Source organism: Staurois parvus, unplaced genomic scaffold, assembly GCF_062004578.1.
Source record: "Staurois parvus isolate SC_StPar_1 unplaced genomic scaffold, SC_StPar_1.0 ptg000858l, whole genome shotgun sequence".
NCBI classification, from domain to species: domain Eukaryota; kingdom Metazoa; phylum Chordata; class Amphibia; order Anura; family Ranidae; genus Staurois; species Staurois parvus.
In genome coordinates, this window is record NW_028318654.1 from 350,564 (window position 1) to 369,735 (window position 19,172).

The window sequence follows — 19,172 nt, forward strand, 5'->3', positions numbered from 1 at the left end:
CAAGTGACAGCAAATGTGAAGCTAAAAAAATAAAAAGACAAACGAATAAAGATGGGCTCCAGGATAATTACAAACAATAAAGAAAGAGAAGAACAAATTGAAAAAGAAGGAAAAAATAAACTGTAAAATAAAAAAAACAAAAGAGAAGTGGGGGGGAAAGAAAATGCAGAGAACAAAAGAGAGAAAATAAAACAAGTAAAAAAAAAAAAAAAAAACAGAAGGAAAGCAAAATTTAATTTACATTAACATATATTAAAGCAGTGCTATGAAAAAAAAAAAATATATATATACAGTGGATATAAAAAGTCTGCACACCCCTGTTAAAATGTCAGGTTTTTGCAATGCAAAAAAATGAGACAAAGGTGAATAATTTCAGAACTTTTTCCACCTTTTAATACAACCTATAAACTGTACAACTTAGTTGAATAACAAACTGAAATCTTTTAGGTGGAGGGAAGTAAAAATAAAAAACTAAAATAATATGGTTGCATAAGTGTGCACACCCTTAAACTAATACTTTGTTGAAGCCCCTTTTGTTTTTATTACAGCACTCAGTCTTTTTGTGTATCAGCATGATACATCTTGATTTGGCAATATTTGCCCACTCTTCCTTGCAAAATCTGTCAGATTGCGAGGGCATCTCCTGTGCACAGCCCTCTTCAGATCAACCCACAGATTTTTGATTGGATTCAGATCTGGGCTCTGGCTGGGCCATTCCACAAAAATCACCAAAACATGACATTTTGACAGGGGTGTGCAGACTTTTCATATCCACTGTACATATATATGTGTGTATATGTATATATATATATATATATATATATATATATATATATATATATATATATATATATATATATATATATATATATATATATATACACACACACACACACAGAGTAAGGAACAGAAGTATTTTAACACCCTGCGATTTTGCATATTCTCCAACTTAGAAATCATGGGGGGGTCTGAAATTCACATTATAGGTGCATTCCCACTTTGAGAGACAGAATTTAAAAAAAAAAATTTCAGGAGATCACATTGTATGATTTTTAAAGAATTTATTTGTCTTGCACTGCTGAACATAAGTATTTGAACACCTAAGAAACAGCAAGAATTCTGGCTCTCAAAGACTTGTTACTGTGCCTTTAAAAAGTCCACCTCTACTCCACTCATTAATCTAACTTAGTAGCACCTGAGTTTAAAGACACCTGTCCACCCCACAGTCAGTCAGACGCCAACTTCTACCATGGGCAAGACCAAAGAGCTGTCAAAAGACACCAGAAACAAATTTGTTGACCTCCACAAGGCTGGAAAGGGCTACGGGGCAAATGCCAAGCAGCTTGGTGAAAATAGATCAACTGTTGGAACAATTGTTAGAAAATGGAAGAGGCTAAAGATGACTGTCAGTCTCCCTCGGACTGGGGCTCCATGCAAGATCTCACCTCGTGGGGTATCACTGATGATAAGAAAGGTGAGGAATCAGCCCAGAACTACAAGGGAGGAGCTGGTCAATGACATGAAGAGAGCTGGGACCACAGTTTCAAAGGTCACTGTCGGTAGAACACTACGCCGTCATGGTTTCAAATCATGCATTGCACGGAAGGTTCCCGTGCTCAAGTCATCACATGTCCAGGCCCGTCTGAAGTTTGCCAGTGACCATCTGGATGATCCAGAGGAGGCATGGGAGAAAGTCATGTGGTCAGATGAGACCAAAGTAGAACTTTTTGGTCTAAACTTCACTCGTCATGTTTGGAGGAAAAAGAAGGATGAGTTGCATCCCAAGAACAGCATCCCTACTGTGAAGCATGGGGGTGGTAACATCATGCTTTGGGGGTGCTTTTCTGCAAAGGAGACAGGACTTCTGCACTGTATTAAGGAGAGGATGAATGGGGCCATTTATTGTGAGATTTTGAGCAACAACCTCCTTCCCTCAGTCAGAACATTGAAGGTGGGTCGTGGCTGGGTCTTCCAACATGACAACGACCCAAAGCACACAGCCAGGATCACCAAGGAGTGGCTCCGTAAGAAGCAGATCAAGGTTCTGGAGTGGCCTAGCCAGTCTCCAGACCTAAATCCAATAGAACATCTTTGGAGGGAGCTGAAACTCCATGTTACCCAGCGACAGCACCGAAACCTGACAGATATAGAGGAGATCTGTGTGGAGGAGTGGGCCAAAATCCCTGTTGCAGTGTGTGCAAACCTGGTCAAGAACTACAGGAAACTTTCCAAAATGAGCCGACTGCAACATAAAGGCAGACCAGAGATACAGCAGTGAATGAATACCAAACAGCCAAGAAGCTTACAGCCGCCACTTCTCTCTATGGGGATCGCACAGAGATGTTCCAGTATCTGGTGTCTGTGTATGTCAAAATGGACTGCTACTGGTTTACTCAAGTCCATTTAATCATCCTTCATGGCTTTGGCTAAAGCTGTTCTGATATCCTCCTGTGTCTTGAAAAAGTAGTTTGAAGGGGCCAATCATTTTACTGACATACAGTACTGTGCAAAAGATTTAGGCGGGTGTGAAGAGATGCTGTGAAGTAAGAATGCTTTAAAAAAAATGTTATTGTTTTTTTTATCAGTGTATCATTTTGCTTTGTTTGGCGCTTATCACATACCTGATGAAGGGTGCTGTTTTACCTGTGATATGATAGTCAAAGCATTGGAACCTTTGCTGGACGTCCTTGGTGCGCTTTTGTTCTGAGTGTTGCCAGTGGTTGCTACAGCACCCACTTGTCTGACAGCCAGGAACATGTGCGTTGGGAATATATATCTGGAAAAGAAAGTAGTGGTATTTACATCAGTGATTTCCAGCTTCCAGGAGGATCAGCCAGGTATGGTATACAGTAGACATACTTACACTGGTCCAAGCTGGACCAAAGTAACTATGTATAAAATATTTGTACCTGGTTGATTACCCTGAAAGCTGAAAATCGCTGATTTAGACACCTCTATCTTTATCATCTACAATTTTCTGTATTTCTTTGTATGGATTATTGATTTTGCTATGCAAGTGATATTACTCCAAGCAATGTGCTCATGTTAGGTGACTGCAATAAATCATCTATGATTGCTTTATATGGAGCTTGTAAGTGGATGGAACAGTTTGACATACAAAAAAATTTAGTGATAGGTAATTCCTGTGGCCATTAGTGCTTACAATGAAATAGACATGCCCCCACACTGAAATGATTGTGCTCTGCAAAGGGGGGAAGACTGAAAAATAAAAAGAAACTAAAATATAATAGGAAAATATTTATTTTGAGAAATTTAGTTTGAGAACTTTTTGCACATGTGTATAATTCAGCACCTCTAAATTGTGTTCAAGGAAGCAGATAGGTTGTTTGATATAGCGAACATTTGTTTCACAGCAAATTGCCTTTTTAGAGTATATCATTTCAGAGGTTTAATGGATTTCCAATGTTCTTATAGCTGCAGTAAAAGAATGTCTAAAAAAGACTCTAAAGGCCGTTCTGAAATGCATTTAAAATGAAATTCTAGTTTTGTAGAAAAAAATAATCCAAAAAAATCTCCATTGGACTTCTGTATAGAGTGACAGAACCTTTGAGAAAGTATAACTTCATCATTTTACTTTCTCATTGGGTCCAAAGTCCTATACCATAGAAGCCATGGTTTACCTACAATGCACTGAAGATGGCAAAATAGCCCCCAATAGATGTATGCTGTTTGAAAATAAATGGCTCTATAGTATTAGGCTGTATCTGTACTATACACCTGGATGAACAGTTGGGGTGAAAAGCGATCATTTGTATGGCTCCCCCTAATATTTTGAAATAAGGATAATTTTTGGGAATGAGACACATGAATGTCCTGAGAAGACACTACTGTGTTACACAATGTTGTAATATAGACATTCTGGCTGCAAGAGATGCTTGTATTTGGACTTCAAGCTTTGTGCAAAAGCAGTAAGTTATTCACAAGCAGGAAAATAGGATGGAGGCTCTACACAAGCACTCACATACAGTACATTTGATGATGCGGTCCGCTTGAGATCAGCGCAGCGATGATGTGCCGATTCTGTTTCCTTTTTATATTTTTTTTAAAACAAACTTTATTGAGATGTCACCCAGACTTTATTAAAGTTCAATGCCAACCTTGCTGTGCGAGGCAGTGAATTTCCTCGCACTGCGCTTGCTGAACAAAAAAAAAAAAACAACAGTACTTTGTGCAGAACCACCACAACACAATGGTTTGAACTGGGCAGGTAGGGAAACGAGGCATTTTGTCTGGAAACGTGGTGAGGCTGGAATAGCCACTCAACACAGCCCCACCACATGTGGTGTCAATGGAGGCTGCAAGAACTGGACAGGGCTGACAACGTTGCTTGAGATTTCAGCACTGCAAAGGAACGGTTGTCAGCTCACTACGGAAGGGTAAAAGCACACTGGATCAATGGGTGATTTTCTGTACTTGCAGCATTTTTAAAAAAGACAAAATACAGGGATTACCCTTGCATGAACTGTCAGGATGTTTTAGATTTTTTTCTTTTCTCACAGATGCACATTTTAAGAGGTTTAAACAAATGTAGCATCTAATAACAATAAGCTAAATATTTTTATATGAACTATCTATGCATGCATGGTGTTTAGAGATTAGAGTCCTTTCTGAACCCTTTTGTGATAAATCCTGCATTTAACCCTTTCACATTTTGATTTTTTTTTTTGGTGCACTTGTTAAAAGCATGTTAGGCTTGATGATTAGTTAAAACCCCAAAACCGTATGCATTTTCTGAAAGCAGAGATGCTGTGGAATAAAATGGCAGTAGGTCATACAGTATTAGGATAGCAGTTTATCAAGTGCAATTTTTCAGTAAAGCATACACTTTTTACATTTTAATGCACAGAAATGCAATATAATGCCCAATTTCTTGGTAGAATATAAAAGACGAGATTGTTCTGAAAGTTTTCCGTAGGTGATGTTTTGAAAGCTTTTACGGGTCATCAGTTCTGGGGTAATCATCACTTATGGCCCTAGAAATATTGCTCTCACTCAGGAGAACGCAGTGATATGTAATGTGTAGTAAATAATTTTTTTTGTACGTAGCCTTCCCCATTGTGTGTTTACATATGTGTATGCATTTGGTGAGGGCAACCCAACATTTTTTTGGGGGGTTGGGCAGTTTCCAGGTGCTTGGGTGTAATTTTGTTGTGTAACGTTTTTTTCACTTAAAGTGGAACTTCACTCTCCTAATCAACATTGACTATTTTTAATCCTTTTGCTGCTAGAATTAGTAAATACTGTAGATAGGAAGGTATTTAACCACTTGCCTACCAGGCACTTATACCCCCTTCCTGCCCAGGCCAGTTTTCAGTTTTTCTTTGTTTCTATTATAACATTTTGCAAACAGGTAATTTTTCTCCTTTACTGATGTGCTGCTGGGCACTGATCATCCGTGCCGATCTGTTTTATGATAATTGCCGGTTATCGGCAGTACTTTCCTCGCTCTGTGACAGTGTGAGGAAAGTGCAGCCGATAATCAGCAACTGCATTTACCTGGTGATCTGCTGTGTCATTGGACACAGTTGATCACGTGGTAAAAAGCTGCTGTGATTGGCCTTTTGCCACATCACGTGATCAGCTGTCTGTAGGACACAGTGATCACAGAGATCGTTGGGTGTGTGCCACTGGGGGCGCGCAGGAGGGCGCGTTCTGGGAAGACGGCATATGATGCCCTCCCAGAACTGGACAACCGCGCTATAGCCGTCATTCCGCTATAGCGCAGTTGGCAATTGGTTAACATTAGAGATGAGCGAATCGAACCAGGCGAAGTGGAATTCGATACGAATTTCAGGAAAAATTTGATTTGCGTCGAATCCGAATATTTGCCTACTTAGGGTGCGCGAATCGGATTTTTCCCGATCAGCCGGCAAAAGTGTCCCTGCAGAGAGCTCCGCTATTTCTGACAGTTCTCTGACAGTTCCTTCACATGTACAGCGGTTGAAACATTGTATCTATTTGTTTTCATTTAGGATACAGATGTTTTTATTCGGAAACAGATGTTTCAACCGCTGTACATGTGAAGGAGCTGTCAGAGAACTGTCAGAAATAGAGGAACTCTGCAGATACACTTTTTGCCGGTTTGGAATTATTCTTATTTTCATCCTACTTCTTCTTCTTCTTCTTCCTCTTCATCCTCATCCTCTTCTTCTTCTTCTGAGGATGAGGATGAAGAAGAAGAAGAAGAAGTAGGATGAAAATAAGAATAATTCCAAGCCGGCAAAAAGTGTATCTGCAGAGCTCCTCTATTCTGCAGATACACTTAGAGGAGCTCTGCAGATACACTTTTTGCCGGCTTGGAATTAATCTTATTTTCATCCTACTTCTTCTTCTTCTTCTTCATCCTCAGAAGAAGAAGAAGAGGATGAGGATGAAGAAGTAGGATGAAAATAAGAATAATTCCAAGCCGGAAAAAAGTGTATCTGCAGAGCTCCTCTAAGTGTATCTGCAGAATAGAGGAGCTCTGCAGATACACTTTTTGCCGGCTTGGAATTATTCTTATTTTCATCCTACTTCTTCTTCTTCTTCTTCCTCTTCATCCTCATCCTCTTCTTCTTCTTCTGAGGATGAGGATGAAGAAGAAGAAGAAGTAGGATGAAAATAAGAATAATTCCAAGCCGGCAAAAAGTGTATCTGCAGAGCTCCTCTATTCTGCAGATACACTTAGAGGAGCTCTGCAGATACACTTTTTGCCGGCTTGGAATTATTCTTATTTTCATCCTACTTCTTCTTCTTCTTCATCCTCATCCTCAGAAGAAGAGGATGAGGATGAAGAAGAAGAAGTAGGATGAAAATAAGAATAATTCCAAGCCGGCAAAAGGTGTATCTGCAGAGCTCCGCTAAGTGTATCTGCAGAGCTCCGCTATTTCTGACAGTTCTGTGACATTCACTCCATACAGCGGTTGAAACATTGTATCTATTTGTTTCCATTTATGGAAACAAATAGATACAATGTTTCAACCGCTGTATGGAGTGAATGTTGTTGAAACCGCTGTATGGAGTGAATGTCACAGAACTGTCAGAAATAGGCTATTTCTGACAGTTCTGTGACATTCACTCCATACAGCAGTTGAAACATTGTATCTATTTGTTTCCATAAATGGAACCATTTATGGAAACAAATAGATACAATGTTTCAACCGCTGTATGGAGGGAATGTCACAGAACTGTCAGAAATAGCGGAGCTCTGCAGATACACTTAGCGGAGCTCTGCAGATACACTTTTTGCCGGCTTGGAATTCTTCTTATTTTCATCCTACTTCTTCTTCTTCTTCATCCTCATCCTCAGAAGAAATAGCGGAGCTCTGCAGATACACTTTTTGCCGGCTTGGAATTCTCCTTCTTCTCATCTTTCTTCTTCTTCTCATCCTTCTTCTTCTTCTTCTCATCCTTCTTCTTCTTCTCATCCTTCTCCTTCTTCTCATCCTTCTCCTTCTTCTCATCCTTCTCCTTCTTCTCATCCTTCTCCTTCTTCTCATCCTTCTTCTTCTCATCCTTCTCCTTCTTCTCATCCTTCTTCTCATCCTTCTCCTTCTTCTCATCCTTCTCCTTCTCCTTCTTCTCATCCTTCTCCTTCTTCTCATCCTTCTCCTTCTCTTTCTTCTCATCCTTCTCCTTCTCATCCTTCTCCTTCTTCTCATCCTTCTCCTTCTTCTCATCCTTCTTCTCATCCTTCTCCTTCTTCTCATCCTTCTCCTTCTTCTCATCCTTCTTCTCATCCTTCTCCTTCTTCTCATCCTTCTTCTTCTTCTCATCCTTCTTCTCATCCTTCTTCTCATCCTTCTCCTTCTTCTCATCCTTCTCCTTCTTCTCATCCTTCTCCTTCTTCTCATCCTTCTCCTTCTTCTCATCCTTCTCCTTCTCCTTCTTCTCATCCTTCTCCTTCTTCTCATCCTTCTTCTTCTCATCCTTCTCCTTCTTCTCATCCTTCTTCTTCTCATCCTTCTTCTCATCCTTCTCCTTCTTCTCATCCTTCTTCTCATCCTTCTTCTCATCCTTCTCCTTCTTCTCATCCTTCTCCTTCTCCTTCTTCTCATCCTTCTCCTTCTTCTCATCCTTCTCCTTCTCCTTCTTCTCATCCTTCTCCTTCTCCTTCTTCTCATACTTCTCCTTCTTCTCATCCTTTTCCTTCTCCATCTTCTCATCCTTCTCCTTCTCCTTCTCCTTCTTCTCATCCTTCTCCTTCTCCTTCTTCTCATCCTTCTCCTTCTTCTCATCCTTCTCCTTCTTCTCATCCTTCTCCTTCTCCTTCTTCTCATCCTTCTCCTTCTTCTCATCCTTCTCCTTCTTCTCATCCTTCTCCTTCTCCTTCTTCTCATCCTTCTCCTTCTCCTTCCTCATCTCCAAGGGCATTTAAATTAAAGGTACAGTGTTCTGCACTAATTTAAAGGCTCTCTGAAGCCTAGAAACCCTTTTTATAAGTTAACTTCGTAGCAAATTAATTCGCATCGAATCAAATTTCTTCCTGAAATTTGGCGAATCGGCCGAATCGAATTTTTGAATAATTCGCTCATCTCTAGTTAACATGTATTTGTTTTAAACTTTCCTTATCCATTTCTTCAGTTACTTCCTGGTTTCCAGGCCTAGGCAAATGATGTCATTCATCTAAGGAGTCTTCAGAAGAGGAGGAGGGGTTTTCTCAGCTAAGAACACCCTCCTGCCTGCATACCTGAGCTAAGGGCAGATAGATTCCAGAAAGTAAACTCTACATAAGTGCATCTGCACTTACTCAAGATGGCCATGGCCAGAAATGCTAGGAAAGTGATTTCTCAGCAAAACAATGAATAGAGACATGGATGTATGGGGGAGTTTGCTTTGAATACTAAAAATTAATTAAACAATGTTTTTGTTTTGTGATGTTCAGATATAGTGTAGATCTGCTTTAACTTTATTGCTTTTACATAGTGGAGCAATAGCCCCGTAAGTGATAGCATATATCTTGCGACAGATTCTCTATATTGATACATCAGAGGTCTGTTAGACCCCTGATGCCTCCCCTGCACTCCATTAAAACTAATGAAGTGCAGATCGCACTCCATTATCTTTTTCCCTGGCATCAGCAGCTAGGAAAAGTGACAGCAGAAACCAGAAGTGGCGTAATAAACCTCACTTCAGGGTTCTTATTGACCAATGTAGATCAGCGAACGGACTTTAGCTGGTCTCCCTTCCCTCTACTCAGAGGCCCTGCAGCAGAGAGGAATCAGGTTTCTTGCTTAGGTAAACTGAGACCGATAAGGGGATGCAATTCCTGAGCTCCTTCTGAAAATGCTAGATGCCTGGCTTTCTCCAACCTAAATAATGTGAGTCACTTACCCAGGACAAGCAGGTAGAAGCAATTGAAGTCAGAAAATCCAGTTTTAATTCTTATGCAGGTCAGTGACTCAGAAAATATTGCAGACTATGGATCAACATGAAAAGCCATACAGCTATTATTTTTAATAGAAGAGGTCAGCAATGTTTCAAAGCCTGTGCAATATTTCTGTACCTTCTGAGAAAAACATCTTTTATCTCCTTTATAATGGTATTATAAGATCATATCCACAGCTGTTTTTCAATGAAGCACTTTATATGTTCTGTAGAACAACTCACTTTGTCATAATGCATCCCTTATCTTTAGAATGTATACTTTGTGTTTGTTTTTATATTATTAAATACTGTTCTCTTCCTTTTTTTTAATTTATAAAATAATAAGTATATTTGCACCAAACACTGAGTTCCAGTAGCATGATAGAGATTTATAGTGCCACCTAACATAACGGTGGGCTCAGTTTTCTATATACTCTCCAGCAAGGGGATAAGTTGGTATACGGCTGACCCTTTAGTGTCTGTCCTTTAGGTTATTCTGGAAATCTGCTGTTCTTTTTTTTTTTTTTTATCAGATAACATGGAAAAAATTGTATATTAATACTTAATATTTAAATTACTCAAAAAGGTGAAGTGCTTCTCCCAGTTTACAATAAACTCTTAAAGAGACATATACTTAATAAATCAATCAAAAATGAAATATATAAAAATAAATACACCAGATTTCAGATTAATCTCTCATATACCAATGTGTGAAAAGCATATATCTAAAAATAAGTAGTCCAATGTAAAAAGTCCCATACACCATCAAATCTTTATGCAATCAATATCAGATCTCTTCAAAAATGGATTACACTCTTCCACGTGAAACAATCACCAAAGTGCCCTTCACCGCACCTTATGGGTATCTTCTCACCTGGTTTGAAGGACCCCACTAAAGTATATAAGAGGTCAAATGCGCTTTGTTTGTATGTAAAACATTTTTCTCCGAATACTGAAATAGTGGTCATCGATCTCCCCGGATTAGAGGTATCATAAAGGAAGTATAAACAGACCAGTAGTGCAGACTGCTGATCCTTTTTTATTTTTAAAAAAATATTAAATTGCACTCACATATAATAAAATATCAAATAGGCAAATCAAACCTCAAAACCTTGACATTGTCGCACTTGAATCTTCCCTGTGTCACCAGGGCCCTTTTGAGTATAAAGAGACCCGAAAGTCTATCCAACCAAAGATTAGCTCTGGAGTGGTCATCCACACCCCAGTCACATTGATTCCAACTTTGAAATCATGAGACGTACAGTGAAGTTGCACGATTTCAAAGTCTGATGTCATGGCAATTTGAGGTGTGATTTGCAAGACATTTGACACAGTTGTCTATGCAAATCGCACCAAAAGTAGTGCATGCACTACTTTAGAAATCGGTGCAGCTCCAACCAAGTTGGAACTGCATTGATATGATCGCTGTAATTGCGAACAATAGGGTGCGACTTGTCATGGGATTTTCAAGCCCCATGGCATGTAAATTGCATGCCAAGTCGTACCCAATTTGACCAGGTGCTTGGTGACTGTCAAAGGGACAAAAAGACCAGGAAAGACCTATGTAGACAAACGAACACCAGCGGACGCCAGGCTGCTTGATATCATCCAGCTCCACAATCTCACAAAAACTGCTGTACTAGTGTTATTGGAGCCATGCAGTCACTAGTGCAGGAGTTTTTTTTACATACAAATAAAGCTCATTTGACCTCCTATATACTTTAATAGCACGAGGGGTTTCTATACTTTTACAATACTTATCATTTACCATTTGCAGGCAGCAGGTGGTGCTATGTATTATAACAGGATCCTTGTAAGAAATCCCTCAGCATGTGCAGTGCTTGTACAGTCTGCTACAGATGGGCACCTCTTGAGGAGTGTGTTCACTTAGGCTGCCAAAAAAGCAAACTAGCTGAGCATGTTTTTGTTACAAATAAGCCTTTGGCAGGTTAACCTATGTGTACATCGACTGTTTAATTAAATTGAATACTCCCGGCTCATTTGCAGTAGTGAGTAGAGAGGAATGGGGATGTGTCTTTAGAGTGGGGGTCAGCAACCAGTAGATCGTTACCTACCAGTAGATCTTCGCCAGGTGACTGGTAGATCACGGACAGGGCTTGACGACCCTCCATCCCAGAGCATCAGAATGCAATGCAGAGGGACTACTTGTAAAGTTGGAGCTGTAGTAGGGAGCAAGAGCCACATAAGCCGATGTCTCCTCTGTAGTGCTGCTCCTACACCCTGTCATGGTTGGTGGGTGTAGCACCTGCCATGCATGATCCATTAAAGTGAATGAGGCCGCTCTGCAAGTGCCCTGCAGCCTTGTGCAGTACAAGGTGTTAGACAGTGGTGTCTTGATTTCTCACCACCTTCTTTAACCCCTTGGACCCCGCAGAAGCATGCAGTAGTTACAGAGCACTTGCAGAGTGGCCCATTTACTTGAATGGATGTCGATTGACAGGCGGTAGCAACCACCAAATGCAACAGGGGGTGTAATTCCCACTGCAACATATGTACAGCTTTGGCTGCTGCCTCAGCAGCTAAAGGGGGGGGGGGGGTAGGGATTGGGGGCGGTAAAACCGTGACTCAACCACATTACATTACAACCACATTACATGTGAATGAGCCCTAAGAGTGCCGCAACTGGATGCAACTAAGGGCTCCTTCACAAGTGTAGCAGGCACTGCTGCTCCTGTGAAAAGTGATCTGAGTGTGTTTGACAGGTAGTGAGGAGGCTCCACAACTTGATTTAATCCCATGCTTGCCATGCAATTCACGCGATTGCAACACGGTAGTAAGGCAATTAGAGGTTTACATCAGATGTAAGGAGGTGACGCTGGACAACACTGTGGCCGGTGATCTTTTACTTCTCCCATGTTGTTCAGGTAGATCTCCACCTCCAAGGTTGCCTACCCATGCTTTAGAGTAATTCAACTGTATTTGAATATGCCTGTCTGTAAAATAAAACAAAACACTATATTGCCCTGAACATATTAAAGACATTATATACAAGAACACTATTAATATGTTTTGTAGTTGAATTAATTTTCCTAATATATATTTTGTATTTGCATTCCAGGAAGTGGTGAACCGCCCTCTAGTGGTCGAGCATCAAAAGCACCTGCCAAAAATATGTCCATCTTCGATGGTAAGGTTCTGGTTATTTTCCCAGAAACAGTTAGCACTCTCCTTAAATTGAGGAATTACTTGTTAAACTCTCTATTGGAACTTTTTTTTCTTTAATGGCAGAAAATGTGTTTCTTGCTAAAGATAGATAATTGGTATAATCAAGTGATATGGATTAGAACAGGCTGCCTTAATGATCTGTCATTTATTTTGTAACTACTGAGTCACAACGTCTTTGCCTTTTTGATATTTGACTTTGTGAAACCCTTGAAAAGTTAACAAAGTGCCTGACGGATGCATATCTAAATCTCCTGCCTTATTATTATGAATTCTTTGTACAGTGTGTTCTTATAATCGGATATTGAATGGAAAAAATAACATTCAAACAGTATAATCTACTTTGCTTTTTAAAGTAAAAGAAATATAAATTATTTTATGTTCTGGTGTAATGTACCTTCGGCATGTTGTCCATTGCAGCTTAGTATTGCGACATGCCAAATCTTCGAACACAGCACAGAATTACTGCTATGTAGGCTGTGTGATAGCAGAAGTCTCTCCAATTAGACTAGATCTCTGTGTGTTGCATTCTACAAGGCTTCTGAGGCAAAGAAAAATCAGTCTCATTTATTTTATATATTTTAGGCTCAGTTCACAAAGCTTTAAAACTGAAGGTATGGCACGTTTTACATCTTTACATTGGTCCAGCTTGGACCAGTATTACTATGTATGTGCCATAACAGTGGGGCCCCGAGAAGCTGGAAATCAATTCAAAAGACATCTGTACTACAGTGATTTCCAGCTGCCACAGGATTTCCACATGTATGACACATACATCATACATACAGGTTGGACCAATGTAACTATGTCGAAATTGCCATAATTACATTTCACCTTTAAAGTGGAATTGAACTTAAAAAAAATATGCTGACAGGTATTTTTTTATGACAGAAAAACCCTATTGGTCTCTTCTGTCATAAATGCTTTTCCTTGCCTGTTAGCATCAACGTAGACTGAGCTGCATATGTACAGCTAAGCATACTTTTATGGCACAGCTGTGTGCCATGATGTATCTGAGGTGTGCCTGCGTGGGGTGACATCACTGCGGCCTGTCCAATTAAATGGCCTGTACCCAAAAGGAAGACCAGGAGAAGATGGAAGCATCTGTGACCAACAGGAGCACTGACAGTACGTGTATCAATACCTTTTCTACATAACCTGTATACAATATTAATCTTCCTGTAAGTGACCAACGTGAGTCCAAAATGTCCACAGCAATTAATATTCAATCTTCTGTGAAAATCCAGGATACCTCAAAAATAAATAAAGAAACTGCATATAGTGCATTACCCTTAATCAAAAATATTTTTATGCAAACCACTCGTGAAAAAAAAAACGTTTTAAATTATATATATATACACATATATATATTGTGAATCAAAATACACAGCACTCTGTGAAACTAAATAAACATTGAATACCACACTCAATACTTCAAATTATAGCTTCCTCCCTGCGGATATATCCACTTCAGTCTCCCCTGCTCCTCATAAGGCAGAAAGGACAAGTTCAGTGGAGTGTAAAAGGGTAAAACATAGACTTTATTAAAATCTTACATCGAAATAGGAACCGTCCATCCTTCCAGTAGTTTACATAGCCAAATTCCAACAACAAAGATGGCCGCGCCGCCCCTTCCGGTATTGCGTGTGACATCACGACCCTGACACGTTTCTTCACTTCCGACTTCTTCTCAAGGGAACCTGACGTCTAGAATGTGGTCCCTCTTATCCTGTTCTAAATTACTGGCGGGAGATGCAAAACGCCATCTTAACTAAGGGCATCTCGTACCGATATTTCTATTACAGGTACCGCAGAGGGGGTTGTTAAACAGTTTCAGCTGCTTTGGTGTTAATGAAATTAAAAACAGGTGCACTAGATTGGCAACAATGAGACAACCCCCAAAACAGGAATGGTTTTACAGGTGGAGGCCACTGTCATTTTTTTCCCTACTCATCTTTTCTGACTGTTTTTCACTAGTTTTGCATTTGGCTAGGGTCAGTGTCATTACTGGTAGCATGAGGCGATACCTGGACTCTCCAGAGGTTGCACAGGCAGTCCAACTCCTCCAGGATGGCACATCAATACGTGCCATAGCCAGAAGGTTTGCTGAGTCTCCCAGCACAGTCACATGAGCATGGAGGGGATTCCAGGAGACAGGCAGTTACTCTAGGAGAGCTGGACAAGGCCATAGAAGGTCCTTAAGCCATCAGCAGGACCAGTATCTGCTCCTTTGTGCAAGGAGGAACAGGATGAACACTGCCAGAGCCCTACAAAATGACCTCCAGCAGACCACTGGTTTGAATGTCTCTGACCAAACAATCAGAAACAGACTTCATGAGGGTGGCCTAAGGGCCCGACGCCTCTACAGGGCCCTATGCTTACTGCCTTGTACCACAGAGCTCAAATGGCATTTGCCATTGAACACCAGAATTGGCAGGTCCTCCACTGGAAACCTGTGCTTTTCACAGATGAGAGCAGGTTCACCCTGAGTACATGTGACAGATATGAAAGGGTCTGGAGAAGCCCTTGAGAACTTTATGCTGCCTGTAACATCATTCAGCATGACTGATTTGGTGGTGGGTCTGTGATGGTTTGGGGAGGCATATCCATGGAGGGACGCACAGACGTCTACAGTCTAGACAATGGCACCCTGACTGCCATTAGGTATTGGGATGAAATCCTTGGACCCATTGTCAGACCCTACGCTGGTGCAGTGGGCCCTGGGTTCCTCCTGTTGCACGACAATGCCCGGCCTCATGTGATGAGAGTATGCAGGCAGTTCCTGGAGGATGAAGGAATTGATACCATTGAATGGCCCCCACACTCGCCTGACCTAAATCCAATAGAACACCTCTGGGATATCATGATTTGGTCCATCTGACGCTGCCAGGTTGCACCTCAAACTGTCCAGGAGCTCAGTGATGCCCTGGTCCACATCTGGAAGGAAATACCCCAGGACACCATCCGTCGTCTCATTAGGAACATGCCCCAATGTTGTCAGGCATGCATACAAGCACGTGGGGGGCATACAAACTACTGAGTACCATTTTAAGTTGTTGCAATGAAATTTCAGCAAAATAGACTAGCCTGCTGCATTATTTTTTCACTTTGATTTTCAGGGTGTCTTTGAATTCAGTCCTCTGTAGGTTGATAATTTTCATTTCCATCAAATGATGGGGCATTATTACGTTCCTAACACATTTCCCAGTCCATATCAGTATAGATATCCAGCATGAGATTTTCCCCATTGAAATCTGATGTGTTTTCAAAGTGTTCCTTTAATTTTTTTGAGCTGTGTACTAGCACAGTATGCCTAATAGGTCCTGGGGGGCTAGTTAAAAAAAAAAAATAATCAGCTTAAAGTTCCACTTTAACACACGGATAAGGCTCTCAAGTTGCCATGTGACTGTAATTTTCAAAAATCATTGGAAATAACTGTCACTTTGTGAAAATAAGTATACTTATCCCGGTGTCCCACAATAAATGCTTAGTGGCGTCTGCTCATGCTACCAAGATCCGATGAATTGAAAGCCACTGACCAGTAAGGGTGCAGGCTGGGGAAAGGTTCATCCTGACCCAAAGCACGCTGTAGAAATAGAAAGAAATAGCCCAAACGTAGAGCATCGCATCTGGCCTGATTTGATTAGCAGGTAAAAGCAGCCTCAGCTCGATTCATTCAAGCCATTTCCCCAACATGTTTCCCACAACCCCGGGCCTAATCATGGAGGTCCTCCATGATTAAGCCCCAGAGGTGAAGCATGTTGGGGACAGGTGTGCGCCAGCCAGGCTATCTCTTCCTATTTCTTCAGCGTAATTATGCTGGTGTGTTAGCTTTGTGAATGGAGCCAAATGTGTAGAATATACATTATGTTTACATGTAAATGAACTGGATATTTTTTAGAAGTGTTGCCTTTATGTCCCACAGTAAAAGTTCCTCTTTAGATTTATGATAATAATACGTTTTTGTTTTTTTTTGGATGAATGCAATTTTGCATTTATATTAATTTAGGAGACAGAGCCCTACTGGCTGGTTGGATCTGTTCTTCATTCTGGATCACATCAGCCAGACAAGACCATTTGTATTTCCTCCCCATTCAGCCAGGACAGATGCATGGGGGTGGGTGTACTTTGGGATAAATGATTTCCTTGGTAATGGATTAGTATAATGTGATAATCTAAAGCAATGTACCCCCTCTGGAATCACTGAGAAACTCGAGAAACCATTAACTCATTTAACCCTGCTGCAATTTCTGCAAATTGAGTTATTCATTTTGAAATGTATTCTTTTAGGGCTTTCCCTAGTGATAATGTGAAGGTTTTTCCCACACAGTTTCATTCATCTTAGCAGCGCTCCTTCACCTTTTCGTCACAGCTGACAATAGTACTCGGTACTTCTGGGGATGTGGGAACATGTGACCTTTTCCCATGTTACAATTCCAACCAATTGCTAAACACAAGTACTGCCACATAACCGGGGGAGTAACATCACTAGTCTGCTCTGCTTTGTGTCAGAAACCAGCCAACACCTAGGATTTCAGTGCTGGCTGTAACAGGGCAGGAGCTGCAAAGGAGGGGGCTGGTAAGGCAGGTATTATTGAGCTGAAGGGAACACCTTAATAAAAACACTGTTCCTTTGCCCTGCATGGTCTTAGTGACAGTGTCTCTTTAACCATTAGCCGCCCGGCGGCTTGAAATGCGCTACTAAATTCTGGGTGCACGCCATTTGGCGTGCTCCCGCACATGCGCAGTTTGCGGCACAGCAGAGCGGCACAGCAGCGGGATCTGTCACGGGCCGTGCACCTCGGACACGGCCGATGACAGATCCGAGTTCCGCCTCCCGTAGCTGGTACCATGTGACCTGCTGTGACCAATCACAGCAGGTCACATGATAGTTGTATACAATGGATGGCTTCATTCATGATGCCATCCATTGTATACTAGTGCCTAGCTGTGAATGGTCACAGCAGGTCACATGCACATGTCATGTGATTAGCTGTGACCAAATCACAGCTAAGCACAAAAAAAAAAAAAAAAGCTGAATGAATCGATTTCATTCAGCTAAATGCTTGCTTATAGCAAAGTAATTCTTTGCTATAAGCAAACTGTGTATAAAATAAAAATAAAAAAATACTGATCACTCCCCCAAAGTAGTACAATGTTACTATGGTAACATTGTACTACTTTGGTCATAGTAAAATATGAAAAAAAAATCTTTAAAAAAATGTAATAAAAAATTAAATATAATAAAAAAATAAAAAAAAATATATATTTTTTTTTTTTTTTCATACTGTCACCAGTCAGTGTCCATGTTCACCGCCATGCCAGTTATATGAAGACGCTGTACTGCACTGGTGACAGTATGTAAAAAAAAAAAATAGTGAAAATAATTTTTTTAATTTTTTCATTTTCCGAAAAATTATGACAAAAAAATACAACTTCAAAAAACTCGCCATGCCTCTTATGAAGTACGTCGGACTGTCTACTCTGCAAAAAGGGGTCATTTGGGGATATCTGTACTATTCTGACATTCTTGGACCTCAAGAAATTAGATTGGCTGTCAGTACTTCAGGATTGATCAATATTCAGATCTATACCATAGTTTGTGAACTCTATAACTTTCCTGCAAACTAAAAAATACATCCTAATTTGGGTTATTTTCACCAAAGACATGTAGCAGAATACATCTCGGCCTAAATTTATGAAGAACAAATATTTATTTGTAAACTTTTATAACAGAAACAAAGAAAAATGTGTTGTTTTTTTTTGTTAATTTAGCAAAAAATAAAAACCCCAGCGGTGATTAAATACCACCAAAAGAAAGCTCTAGTTGTGTGAAGAAAATGATAAAATTTTAGTTTAGGTACAGTGTTGTATGACCGCGCAATTGTCATTCAAAGTGTGAGAGCGCTGAAACCTGAAAAATGGCCTGGGCAGGAAGGTGTAAAATCACACGGTATTGAAACGGTTAAAGTAAGCAAGTCATAAGCATCGTAAAAAAAAAATGCATTGGCAGAGGTTGCTTTCAGTAAACACTGCAAATCTGTACTGTTAGCAGATCGAGATATAGCCAGCTAATATTATATACAACTTTGGCTTCTCCCTACTTCATCCTTTCCACTTTGGGGGATGGGACCAAGTTTGACCTTTCCTGTAAATGTCCAAATTTGAGTATAACTTCAGCTGCCAATATCTCTGGATCTATGGATTGTTGTAGAATCAGAATTTTATAGTAACTGAATACAAACAGAAAGAGGAACCCTCATTGGCTGCCACTTGCTGGTAGACTTTTGCTTCAGTTTTGGCTATCATTTGGCCCTTTGAACCGACTTATTGAACTTGCCTTTTGTCTTAATTTCTTTGACATTTTTGTTCATGTTACAGTTATTTAGTACATGGTTTCAGCTTTTGTTGTAAAAATGTGTTACAATTGCTAGACAGACTGGAGGCTCCAGTGCTCTCCCTGTGGAATGCTTGCAGTGACCTCATTACTTTTCTCCATGGCACTTTATTAAGAGGGTAGCAATGTCAGTTGAAATCCATTCTCGCCTCAAGTCACAACTGGAAGATTCATATTCAGGTCACGTATAACTTAAAAAAATTCTGTTAACACATGTGATACCAGA

The 19,172-nt window shown here is 40.4% G+C and overlaps 1 protein-coding gene across 1 annotated transcript in view; it reads left to right on the forward strand.

Moving 5' to 3' along the window:
• Window positions 1–19,172, forward strand: part of MRE11 (MRE11 double strand break repair nuclease) — a 434,841-nt gene that overhangs the window by 297,601 nt on the left and 118,068 nt on the right. The window contains exon 16 of the mRNA XM_089655629.1: window positions 12,446–12,514. Within this exon, the coding sequence (XP_089511755.1) occupies window positions 12,446–12,514 (69 nt within the window). The remainder of the gene's footprint in view (window positions 1–12,445; window positions 12,515–19,172) is intronic.